The sequence below is a fragment of the Stegastes partitus genome, unplaced genomic scaffold, assembly GCF_000690725.1.
Source record: "Stegastes partitus isolate 25-593 unplaced genomic scaffold, Stegastes_partitus-1.0.2 Scaffold917, whole genome shotgun sequence".
NCBI classification, from domain to species: Eukaryota; Metazoa; Chordata; class Actinopteri; family Pomacentridae; genus Stegastes; species Stegastes partitus.
Window position 1 is genome coordinate 47,501 of NW_007578648.1, and position 13,126 is coordinate 60,626.

The 13,126-nt window shown below is 40.8% G+C and overlaps 1 protein-coding gene across 1 annotated transcript in view; it reads right to left on the bottom strand.

Moving 5' to 3' along the window:
* Positions 1 to 2,176: 2,176 nt before the first annotated feature.
* Positions 2,177 to 13,126, bottom strand: part of LOC103366216 (collagen alpha-1(I) chain) — a 35,094-nt gene continuing 24,144 nt past the window's right edge. Inside the window, exons 15-26 of the mRNA XM_008293877.1 lie at positions 12,975 to 13,028; positions 12,823 to 12,876; positions 12,049 to 12,102; positions 10,225 to 10,296; positions 9,336 to 9,371; positions 7,550 to 7,594; positions 7,417 to 7,449; positions 5,357 to 5,503; positions 4,476 to 4,652; positions 4,022 to 4,112; positions 3,017 to 3,094; positions 2,177 to 2,885 (exon numbers count right to left, since the gene is read on the bottom strand). Coding sequence (XP_008292099.1) covers positions 2,680 to 2,885; positions 3,017 to 3,094; positions 4,022 to 4,112; positions 4,476 to 4,652; positions 5,357 to 5,503; positions 7,417 to 7,449; positions 7,550 to 7,594; positions 9,336 to 9,371; positions 10,225 to 10,296; positions 12,049 to 12,102; positions 12,823 to 12,876; positions 12,975 to 13,028 — 1,047 coding nt within the window. The 3' untranslated portion in view covers positions 2,177 to 2,679. The remainder of the gene's footprint in view (positions 2,886 to 3,016; positions 3,095 to 4,021; positions 4,113 to 4,475; positions 4,653 to 5,356; positions 5,504 to 7,416; positions 7,450 to 7,549; positions 7,595 to 9,335; positions 9,372 to 10,224; positions 10,297 to 12,048; positions 12,103 to 12,822; positions 12,877 to 12,974; positions 13,029 to 13,126) is intronic.

Below are 13,126 nucleotides of genomic sequence, written 5' to 3' on the forward strand. Positions count from 1 at the left end.
CTTAAAGCGTCGTTTGTTGTCTCTTTTTTGGCCATATGACTCCGCTGAGAAAAACAATCCAGCTTTTGCTTTATGAAATTGGAATTTTAACAATAGTTGTGTAACTTTTTTAATCCAGTTGACTGAAAACCAAACAAGAATTTTCGTACCTGCTTAATTATTTATGCCGTTGTTGCCAACTAATATTTGTCACTGTGTTTCCTGTGATTGTGATCCGACTGTCTCGGACTGTTAGACAGAACAAGCTGTAGAAAACCTTATAACAATAAACCGACAACACGTTAAATGTCGATCAAGTGACAGCGAAAAAAACGTTAGCTGCAGCCTTTTTTGGCAACAAGTTTATGAATTTCTTTAATTGGTTTAAGGCCTTTTTTTTTTTTTAAAACAACATGCCAAACATTTCCACTCCTCAAATGTGACTTTTTACTATGTTCTCTGTTTGAATGTGCCAAAATGTGCTTTGCCTTTAGATCACACTGCATGTATAATGCTCCATTTTATATAATACACTAATTGTGCACTTGACATATGCCAAACTACATAAGCTATTTCACAACTATGTATTCTGCTAAGCCAAGTTATGTCGTCTGTGATTATTTCTTTTTTAGTTAGAATAGAATAGAATGCCTTTATTGTCACTATACACAAGTACAATGAGATTAAGAGTTACCTCAGCCCTAGCCTTATTTAACTCATGTCTCAGGATTTGGGTTCTTTCAACTGACTTTAAATTGAAAAACAAAAATGAATGAATGACTGAATGAATGAATTTAATTTGTCTTCTTCTACTTTGAATGAAATCCGTTGATTTGGTTTAGAAACTGCTTTTAATTCAGGAATTAAAGCTCTAAAGATCTCTGACCTTTTCAAATAACTAAAATCAAGAATGAAGTAACGCGGCCTTTCTAAACACGTTATGAATTTACTAGAGCTGACTCTGGTATCAACAGTAGCACATCATGTCATCTCTTAAAAATTAGCCTGACTGAGACACTAACGGGACATTTCACAAAAAGGTATGAATGTAGCCACAAAGTTATTATACAAATAAGGGAGGGAATAATGTGGTTTGTTTTTTTGCTTTCTGGGTTGAATGTGTGTTTACTTTGAAAGAAAATTATTTTAAAAATATGATATCTATATGTGGGGGGGGAGGGTGGGACCTGAGCCAAGTACATTGTTTTATCTCTGTACTGTGTTTTCGAACAATCATGAACTTGACCAAATCCTTTTTTTTTTTTTAAATACCTCATCCTAACCCAACATACCCACTGCCTTCGTGTTGTTGTTGTTCTCTATTTATTTAATTTCCTACAATAATGGCCAAAATACGTATTTTTGTTGTGTAGCCCTCATCTTCTTTTGAAAAAAAGAATAAAAGAATTTTTATACAAATATCTGCATACTGTCTCATTCAACTGAATAATCTAAAGGACTGAATTCTTAATGCAATAATTTTTCTGATGCTATTTCATCTGCGGATGTCGACAGGAGGCAGATAGAGGATTGAAGTCCCTCTCCAATCAGTGACTTAACCCCTAAAAACTCAACTCTGTGTATCGAAGCTACGTAATTAGACGTTTTCTTTCCTCCATGAAAAAAAAAAAGAAATCCTTCTTGCTTTAAATGGCTTCGAGGTAACGCTACACTGTCCAGGAAAGTGTGGATCTTCAGCTCTCTCTTGACTCAAAGTTCCCCACTTGCTGCATCTCGAGCACAACAGCTCACCTTTGCTCAAAAACGACACATTTCTAAATAGTACGGTGTCTTTTCAGTCATCAAGTGGGGACCTTTTGGGGGAGTTTTTCTCAAATTGCTTGTTACTTATTTCTATTTCTGATGGTTCAAATACGTCTGACGTTGAAAGCTTTCTCGTCAAACCTCGGCATTCTTCTCCAGCAACAATCAGATCAAGCCTTTGCTGTGATAACTTGACAATCAAACTCATCTGACGTTTAGTTTTTACTTTTTTAATCGGTGGAAAATTTTGAGACATTGGTCAAGAGGTACCGATGTCATACCAGGCTTTTTCTCTGATCATTTTTCACAATGAATTTAACAAAAACAACAAGTCCTGATCCCGTTTCAGACGGGCCTAATATCACGTCACACACATGCTGCTGCCACGTCCGAAACAGGGTTTTAAAAATGTGACGACTTACAAACTCGGATTAAAAAAAACATCAGTTTATCTGAAACGTATTTCTGAGCACAGTACATGTATTTAGGATTCTTTACAAAATATTTACAGAGCATCATTTCTTTCTTTTATTTTCTTTAGTGATCAGAGGATAAAATAACTAAACCGAACGAGGGAATCACGGCGGACAATTTACTCTTGTTTTATCAAATTGCAAAACATTCAGCTGAATTTTTCCAGTAAAAACTGAAGCAGAGTTTGGATTTTATTACGTGTAAACGCTCTAAACGTTCACTGGAAGCCTCGTCCGGCTCAGGCGGACGGTTGAGCCGGTTGGATTCCTGCAACACTTCTTAGAGGAGCTCCCCGCGTTACTAGATTTTGTCCGATTTTCAGCTCTTGTACAAACCAGTCATAAATGTAAAATTTTCTCCGATAAAACCCAGTCCCTGTGTTGTCTGAGACACCCGCTGAAGTTGAGTGATTCTCAGAAACGGTATAACTTCATAGCAGTCCTTGCCCCCTCGTGCTGAGGTTCAGATTTTTGCACTTCCAGGTCTTTTCACCAGACCCTGTTCTTTGCGCATCACCGGTGCGTGAATGCTGCAGTCCCGCGCCTCGCAAAATCCCGGCACGCCCGCGATCCCAACCATACCGGTTTGACCCACCGGACCAGGGAAGCCACGAGGGCCAAGGGGACCCTCCATGCCGTTTTTAGGTTCTGCTGGGTGACCTGGTAAACCTGGGAGAGTAAAATGCCAAAGTCAGGCCGCTTATTTAAATAGTTTAAACTGTGTCAAATACAAGAGGAGCATGTGGTGCAAAATAAACCAGAGCAGCCTCGGGACCATGCAGAGAGGAACAAAGCCATACCTCTGAGTCCTTGTGGTCCGTCCAGTCCTGGCAGACCTGTACCTGGATCACCAGCAACACCTTTAGGCCCCTTGTTACCTGTTGGGGGAAAAAAACACACAAAAAACACAAAGAGCTTCTACAATTTTTACAATTCTACAATTTCATTTAGCAGATGCTTTTGTCCAAAGCGACGTCCATCTGAGAGCAGATACAACACAAGCAAGGATGTAGTCAGGAAGAAAGAATCTGGATAAGTGCCATAGAACACAGAAAAAGTCAAGGGATAGGGTGTTGATGCCAACAGCAGGCTGCGTGGGAGGTTTTTGTTTATCAGTCTGTCAAGTGCAAAGGTGTTCAGTGAAGAGCTGGTCTTTAGTCTTTTCCTGAAGACTGAGAGGGAGTCAGCAGATTGAACAGAGTTCCACCACTGGGGAACCACAGAGGAGAAGAGTCTAGCTATCGACCTGGGGCCCTGTTTTGGTGGTTGTTTCAGGGGGTTTTTTGTTGGTCGAGCGTAGTGAGCGGGAGGAAGTGTAGTGAGTGAGAGAGTTCAGGTAGGAGGGAGCTGTTCTCGTTATGGCTGCAGACCTCCTAAGTAGAACTTTTTATTTTTCTGTTTACTGACACTGAGATAAATTTGTGTCCATAAATTCTGATGTGTTCAGAAGTCCACTTTTTTCTTGAATTATTCATTTTTGCATTCATTCTTGCCCTTAAATGGCTAAAATACTCTCTCAAAGTGCTCATTGTACTGTCACAAACTATTTCTTTAAACCCATAAACCTGCAGGAGGTTCACATATCTCAGTCTCTAACCAAAAACTGAAATAAAGGCTGTTAATCTTAAGGCATGAATTGTTAATTTTATGAGACAAACTATGCAGTTCATGTAGTCTGAACATGTGAATTACTAAATTAAAAGAAGGAAAATGTATGAAGAGGATGAACAATAATCACTGACAGACTTACTGCTGTCAGTATGCTTCATAAATACAAATCATATAGTCTGAGAATCAGATGTTACCTCTGTCGCCCTGCGCTCCCTTCTGTCCCTCCAGGCCTCTGTCGCCTTGAACTCCTCGGGCTCCTTTTGCTCCGGCTTTTCCTGCTTTACCCTGAAACATGGAGGGAGAAATGGTGCAAAGTTACATGTGGAAATTCGGGATCAAAGACAGGAATTCACAGAGTAACTTATTACGATATCATCATGATAGTTTGAAGAGAAAAACAGTATGTAGATGTTTTATTTGTGCAGTTTCTGATTGTTTTCTGCTCACTTTTTCTGTTCTACACTGCGTAAAAAATGAGAAAAGCAGATGCCTACAACAGGACATGAGGAATTTAAATCTTATTAGAGATCTTAACAAAAAAAAATCTGATGACAAAATTGTCCACCGAAGACTATTATCCACAGATCTGGAGGTATGAGCTCGCGGTCTTTCCCACCATCCGTGGCTGGAATCAGAAGTGAGACTTACAGCTTTGCCTGTTGATCCCATCGGTCCTCGAGCTCCGGGGGGCCCGATCAGTGTCCGGTTGTTAATGGGGCAGCCCTGAGAGCACTTGGCTCGGATTGAGGAGGCGTACTGGGAGATCTGGGCCGTGACCACACCTTTGCAGAGCTGCAGGACCTGCTCATCAGTCAGACCAGGACCCTGCAGGACAGAGAAGCCTCAGTTTATCAACTCTGCCACAAAAACTCTGACTTTAACAGGTCACGCAAGTCTCTACGGAGTGTTTAAGTCAAATGTAAGTGTTGTGAAAAACACAACAAATAGATGTAAACATGGTGAACTTTATGAACTGAATAAAAATCAATTAAAACCCTTCTGTGGGTAGCCTTAACTGCCCCCATTAAAGTACAAGACAGTTAAAATATATCTTTATATAGAAAAAGGACGTATAACAACTACTAAATACTCTGTAAATAAAACTATTATTTCAGATGCAGCTCATGATTGTTTTAATTATCAAATAATCTGCCAATTATTTTCTTGATTAACCATTAGGTCTATAAAACTGAAAAACCCCACCATGTCCTGGAGTACAAAGGGGCATAAAATGTATTTTTCTTCTAATTTAATTTGAAATAAATCCACTGAGATGCATAATCTACTTTCAAGGGATTCCTTGAATGTGTAGTTTTGTCTGACCAACAGTCCAAAAACCAAATATCTTAAATTCACTAGAAAAAGGCGGAAATTAGTAGCATGTGAGAACCTGAAATGAGATGAGGCCTCATTTGATGGATGGTCTTTTCAAAAGTTGACATTAAAAGTGCTGCGACTGAAAGCAGTTTTAAGAGCTCAATAAAAAAAAAGATGGTTTTTAAGTCCACACTCATGCAGATGCTACTCACAGGTGGACCTTGAACTCCTTTGGGTCCCGCTCGGCCTTTAACACCGAGGTCACCGATGGGACCGCGCTCTCCTCTGGTCCCTGGGATGCCGGGCGGTCCGACAGGGCCGGGGACACCACTACGACCGACTGCTCCTTTTGGCCCCCGCTGTCAGAAACGATGGATGAACGGAGGGAGCAAAATCGTACAAATTACTTTCGGACCATATTCATATTGCACATTTTGTCCTTTTGACCCCATAACTGTTTACTGATAATAGTGTTTATAACCACTCTACTTACTTTCGTACTGTACACATGATAGCTGCTTCACATGTTGTATTTCTTTTACATTTTGCTCTTTTTAGCATACTAACCCACTGGTTTATCATGTATTCTGTCCATTATTTTTCCTTTATACACTGACCAGCCATGTGATTAGCTACACCATTTCAGCTGCTGTTTAAAGCAAAAACGTATTCAGCGAATCACAGTGCAGAAACGTAATGCATTTAGGCACATAGACACGGGCAAGAGTGCCATATCAGGATCAAAATGAGGAAGAAAGATGATGTAAGCGACTGGTCGTTTGTACCAGACATGCTGATGTAAGCATTTGGTCTTTGGTTTACAGAGAATGGTCCAAAAAGCAAAAGCAAAACATCCAGTGAGTGGCAGTTCTCCCACAAATAAAGAAGGCCTTGTTGATGTCTGAGAGGAATGACCAGTGCGTTTCGAGCACATAGGAGGGCAACAGTCACTCAAATAACTGACAGAGTGGTTTCTCTGCACTCACAGCATGCTGATCCTCAAAGGAGCAGGAGATCACGACAGCTGTCACCTTGTCAGTTAAGAACAGGAAACTGAGGCTGATGTAAGCACACGTTCACTAAAATTAGACCAAGGAAGACCAGACAAACCTTGTGTGGTCTGAGGAGTCTAAATTTCTGCTGTGACATTCAAATAACTAGAGTCAGAACTATGGCATGAAAGCATGGATCGATTCTGCCTTGTATTATACACAAAAACCAGCCGTAAGTCCCACATCACTCCAATTCTGGCCTCCCTTCACTGGGAATATTGTTAATTACTTAAAAGGCCCTTCATGGCCTAGTCCCCATCTGAATTATTAAAACGTTACTCTGCCAGCCGACCTCTCCGATCCAACCATCAAGGCCTCTTGGTTGTTCCTCGCTCCCTTTTTAAATCTAGAAGTGACTGTGCTTTCCGAGGTCGTTGCTCCTAAGCTCTGGAACAATCTGCCGACTGCGATTAGATCTGCTGACTCTGTGGAGTCTTTAAAAAACTGTTAAAAACCCACTTTTATAGGCTAGCCTCATGTCTTTCCTGTCCTCTGTCTATTCTCCTTTCCTGTGCTTTTCCCCGATGCTGATGCCACACCTACATGTGTGCTGTTGCTCTTCACGTCCATCCCCTCGTGACCACAGTGTACCCTTCTTGTAACGGCTACTTTCAGCAGCACACTGTGCTGTGTCACATACTTCAAATCATCTCTTAAATGGCCTCCACAGTCTGCAGATCTTTGTGATGTGGTGGAATGGGGACATTCACATCATGAAGAAGATGCCCACAAGTCTGCAGCAACTACATGATGTTATCATTAAAATATGGATCAGAGACTCTGAGGGGTTTTTCCATCACCTTGTTGAATCTATGCCTGGAAGAATTAAAGCACTTCTGAAGGAGAAGTGGGTCCAAACTAGCCGGGTGTACCTAATAAAGTGGCCAATATCTAAACAAACACTCTGCAGTATACAGCACAGACAAGGCCTCCATTCTTTAACTTTATTCTTTTACATTTAATCATCCCTCCCCAAAAGCTCTTCTGGACACTAGTCTTTGACCAGATGTTTATGATTTAATAGTATGATGTCTGCTCTCATTATAAAAAGAGCTACGTTGCCCTGTTTGACCTGTTGTTTGTATTCTTTATGATTTTCATGAAGCCAGGCCTCGTATGGCGCTCGTCCCACTCTGGAAACTCTTCAGCTTTATTAGATGTGTGTGCGTATTTCTGTGACGTCAGGGCAAAAGCTAAATATAAACCAAATCTTTGATCACCTGTCCTTTGTCGCCGCCGTCGCCCGCACTTCCCTGAAAAGGTAAGACGAGAGAGGAACAAACTGCAGTGAGTAAATCCCAGTAGGTGTTGAAAGAGGAAATGAAATGGAGAGTACAGTACGTGGGACGACACCTTTTGGCCTTTATCTCCTTTAGCGCCTTTTTTTCCTCCTGCGCCCTGCAGAGAAACAAAACAAACAGACGTGCAACTGAACAGGAATTTTTAATAACCGCAAGAGCTTTCAAAAAAAACAAAAACAAACAGCGGCTGACGGTTTGCTGCATTATCACATGGCAGATGGGTAACGCTTGAAAAACAGGAAAGACAAGGTGCAAAAAAAAGATGATGACAGGAAATTTCCCTTTCCTGTATATTTAGGTCAAGAGACGCTTCAATGATGTTTTGAAGTTAGACTTTAATTACACCATGTCTTTTACAATCAAGCATGTGAACTGAAGACATCACATCTGTTAAATATGAAGTCTAGGTGACTCAACAGCTTTAATCTTTGAATGCAGCACGGCTTTAGGTGTCTTTTATTACAGGTGTTAGAAAGGCAAAGCAAAACGACAACACACTGCTGATGAAGTCTGTACAGTAGCAGAGTGACTCATCTGTGATTAAAACCATGAAACACTTCAGTAAAAGGAGAAAGAAAGACTCAAGCTCTGGTTTCCCCGAAGATCAAATCTTACAAGGAAATATAAAAAGCTTTCTAGACATTTTTGCCTGTTTGTGGTTTCATAATTACTGGTTGCTGGTGACTTCTACTGGTTTCATAAGAAATTTGTCATTGTGTTGAGCAAATGTCTACGACAGGGTTGGATTTCCTTGAAAGTCTTGCTTTTGTGGCTGACATGAAGGAGAAAGCTGAAGGCTTCACGGCACGCTGCTGGACTGAGGACATACTCAACTCTAACGCAATGATGAGAGAAAGGGGCTTCTGTGGTGAGCCCACAAGAAGAATGAGCAATCAGTGGCTTTTTGTTAGCAACCAGCTCCCCCCAGGTCCTCTGTGATTAAAGCACTTGCTTTGAGTTTCAGTTTGAATGTGGTTAGTGAGGATAAGATGTGATACAAGTAGACGAGTATCTGGCTGTTTGTGAATAGAATAGAATAGACTTTATTTATCCCAGACCTGGGCAATTTACACGCCACAGCAGCATCCAAAAATATAGAAAGTACAAGAAAATAACAATAATTAAGTCATATACATCCTGGTGTCGGCACACAGCAGGTCCAAGGCCCCACCGTCTCCGGTTGGGGAGAGTGGTAGAGACCGATGTATGATTAAAGTCTCCTGAGATGACGATCAGAGACTGAGGATGTGATGTTTGCAGCTGGGACACTGAACTACGGATGAGTTCAGCAGCATCAGCCAAGGGGGGGATGTAAACTGTAATTGCCAGGACGTGTGAAAACTCCCTCGGCAGGTGAAGCGGCTGCAAACCAACCACCAGCATTTCAACATCCTTCGTGCAGCGCTGCTCTTCAATGCTAACATACGATCATTACACCATCTCTCAGGCTAACCACACACACAAAACACCACAAGCTGCAGTATTTCCTGTTCATGTTTTGTTTTCTAGTTTTTTCTTTCCTGCCAGTTTTCTTGCTCACCTCTAAAACTTCACCAACCATTGGTCGGATTGTCTTCACACTTCTAATCAGTCAAATCTTCTTCCCTTCCTCTGTGTTATTTTCTGTTCCTGTATTGGTTTCCTTCTATTTAACTTTCGCCTGTTTCTCTCTGTTTGCAAGTTTTCTTTTACTTTAGGACTTTTTTTTCCTCCTCTGTCCCTGGATTTTGCCTTTTTTTTCTGCTCCCTGTACTTTGTTCACCTGCCAGGAACTTTAAGCATCTTGTACCAACTTCGGTAACCCGTCACAATTTTCACAGTGTGGTTAAAGAACTCACCGTTTCACCATCAGATCCTGTCTCACCTTTGGCACCCTGGAGAGAAAAAGAAAAACACGAGTTAAACACTAACGCCTAATAACACATCTACACTGTTTTTCATAACTACAAATGTGACAGAAATACTCCTGAAGAAAAACAAATACGACATATTCACGCAAGCTGTCTAAACAATTCTGCGCCCATGTCCGATATGCCGATATTGTCCAACTCTCAATTTCCGATTCTGATATCAACCGATACCGATATGTGTTTGTTGCTGCAGCCACACTTGTTCACACGCTCATCATTTGCCCACCGGTACATGCCGGCAAAATCCAGGCATTATTTTATCAGTTCTCATTATAGGCAAAAAAAATGACAACAATATCGACAGATTTTACATTTTTATGCCAAATCATCAACATCCCTAAATAATAGTTTTTAAATCTCCCAAAACAAGCACTGAAGTTGAACACTGGTACATAAAAAGAGAAGCCAGGTAGTAATTTTGTGTAGCTACGGCTAAGTTGCAGCCTAGATAGACTTAAAAATCCAGGGGGAAACAACAACAAAAACAACAACAATAAAAAACAAATACATACACAGATTAAGAAAAGAAACAGAAGAACAGATAAAATATATCCTGCATGACTGTGTCTGCATGTTGTGTTTGTGCAAAGGTGTATGAGTATAAGAATACATGTGTGCAATATATCAGTAACAAAACGTGACAAAACTCGTTCAGTGTTGTGGTTCAAAACACTTTTTTTAAGCGTGAATTCAACCTGATTGTGTTTTTATTTCAGGTTGTAAGAACCATATGATGTCTGATTTTTACTAAGAGATGATATCAGCCAAAATAACGATAACTGATTTGCAGGTTCTGTGGTATGCTGTGTGTACCCACTGTCTGGCCCTGGAGGCCCTTTGGTCCTGGTTGTCCCGGTACTCCTGCATCTCCTCGTTCTCCCTCACCTCCCTGTTGAACAAACAAACAAACAGAAATGCAAAAACTTTTGCAACATATATATGAGTTTTGATTTTGCCGCTTTTTGACCACTTTTTGAAGGTACCGATCACCTGCATTCAAGCCCTGCTGTCTAGGAGATGCTGTGACCCGGTCGTCCAGTCATTACAATCTGGTCTTTGTCAAAGTGCCTCAGATTCTGCCTATTTTTTCTGCCTCCAACACATCACGAACTGAATTATCACTTGCTACCTAATATATTCCACCTCACACAGTTTGATGTGCAGCAGTGGTGTGACTGCTAAGGGTTGAACATTCAACTGCTGACAGATTTCACTTTGACATCAGACATTAGGTTCAACTCTTAAAATGTTCCCATGCCAGAAAAAACAGCAATTTGTGCTACAGGTTGTACCTTGTAAACACATTGTTAAGCACTAAAAGGTGCAAAGAACATGCCATTTACCATTAAATCATACTCTCCAGTCAGCCTTATCTTGCCTGCAGGTGATCTGAAAACCATCAGAAGGACTCATTGTCTCAGTGGCACCAAGAACAAAGACCATATCGCCCATGTTCTGGCCTCGTTTCACTGGTTATCAGTAAAATCTAAAGCGTTATTACAGTTCATCTACTCTTCTAATGTAGCATGTATCACTGTAAACTGCACATATTTGGGTTTCAGACTTTTGGACTTCTGGAAATTTATGGGAATCTTAACAATTTTTTTTTTTGCCATTTCATAAACCAAACTCTACTTCATCTCTATATAAATTACTATGGCCAACTTTTGTGCACCAGCTGCTCCCTATGTCAAGTTAACTTATCATAGGGTGTTTTTCAAATATACATAAACTCTTCTCTAGACTATAACAAAGTATATTCAGTTTGTCTGTTTGTTGTAATCTGCACCAACAGTGTGTTTTTTTTGTTTGTGTTTCTTTTAGGGACATTCCCTTTTCTGATTCCCCTTTATAAGGTCACTGAGTCCTGAATGGCCTCATTTATGTCCAACAACTTGAAGTGAAAGTGAAACTGGGAAATTTTCCAAGTTCTCTGGGAGAACCACTCCTTTTTTATTGCACGATTCGACATTACTTTCTAAATTAGATTTAGAGCCAAAACTGACAGAATTCTCCTTGTGGACTTGTGTTTTGCTGACATGTGCACATATTAGCTGAACTGAAAAATGTGAAGTGAGAGTGAAATGGTGTATTTAATGAAACTCACCCCTGTTAAGACACATGTACGTCTCCCTCCCTAAAAGCTTTGTTTATCTGAATGTATCTCACTTTCTTTCTGTTTTTTTAAATTGACATATTTGTGTATTGTACTATTGTATTATGAGTTAGATAATTACTTGCTGCCTTATAATTTAAGTCCTTATTGCTGTCTACGTTTTATTTAAACCTCAGAGTTAACTATGCCCCCCTTCTAGTGCAATGCTCTTGAATAAAACAATGAACAGAGCAGCAGACAGACCACTGACTGGTTCTCACTTCCCTATGGGGGACCTGTACATGCAAATGTCAGGACTGCTTTTAGCTTCGAGACATCAGAACATGACATTTAGATAAAGGTGGGGGACTTACCACGGACCGATTATAGAAGGACAACGAGAAAAAACAAGTTGTAGACATTGGGGCTGTCCTGACTTTTAGTCCCTAGTGTAGGTCCAAAACTCCAAAACATGTTTACAGTTTGGGGCTTTTTGTTAAAAAAACACGTGTAAATCTTTAGGTGAGAAGGCTGTTGCCTACGCACCACAGCGCCCACTCTGCCTCGAGCTCCTCTGACACCACGATCCCCTTTGTTGCCCTGTAGAAGAAGAACAGAACAGCTTAAATGTATGCAGTACACTACAACACAATATATCTTCTGTCAGCTGTAAAGTTTTGGGATATAAATGATGTAGAAATCCAAGGTATTATTATAGGTTTCATTTTTGATAGACTTCCATGTAATGCTGCAGAGTTTCACAGCAATTGCAACATTTTATGACTCATTTAAAGAAAACAGTGGGTTTGGGTGTTCACACAAGAACCATCCCATAGTATGAAGCTGAACATTCACAGGTGATAGGCAGGAGAGGCGCATGTTGAGCAAGCTGTGGGTCATCACAGACAACCAGCCACCCGCTCCACCATATCTTGGCAGTGGACCAAGCGGCACAGGAGGTCCTTCCTTCCACCAGCCACAAGGCCTTATAATGACTCAGCTGATGGCAGAGGCTCCTGAACTGGCTCTTGTTTTTGCTGTTGTTGCTCCCCCCGCCCTGCCATTGTTCCTAATTGCAGCAGTGAAGGTTTCTGAATCTGCATCTGTGTGTGTTTGCCAGTGAAATAACGATTAAGGCTGATAGGCACTCCAGTATTCAGCTTCACTTTGCCACTAATGACTGAAACATAACTGCATGGCTTTAAAAAGAAATCATCCTTGATTATTGATATTTTTAAGTCAAACTAAACTACAACAGTGAGAAGATTTAAACATTAATGAAGGTGTGTGTCTAACTGTCTATTTGACTTCTTCTGTTACCTTGACACCGAATGGTCCAGGCTCTCCCATCAACCCCGGGACTCCTATAGGACCCTGACGAGACAAACAGCAGAAACAAAAATAAGTTTGTAGATTTAGAGCAAATACAGATGGTTTGTAGAGATTTGTGACCCTAAGTTTAATCCACTCACATCTTCTCCAGGGTCACCGTCGCTGCCTGGGAGGCCATCTTGACCTGTAGTGCCCTTCAGAGAGAGAAGAAGAAAAGGGATGTGAGCAGAGAGTTTGTATTGGTATTCCTTCAGTTGGATAGCATCTATACACCACTTAATCCTCACTAGGG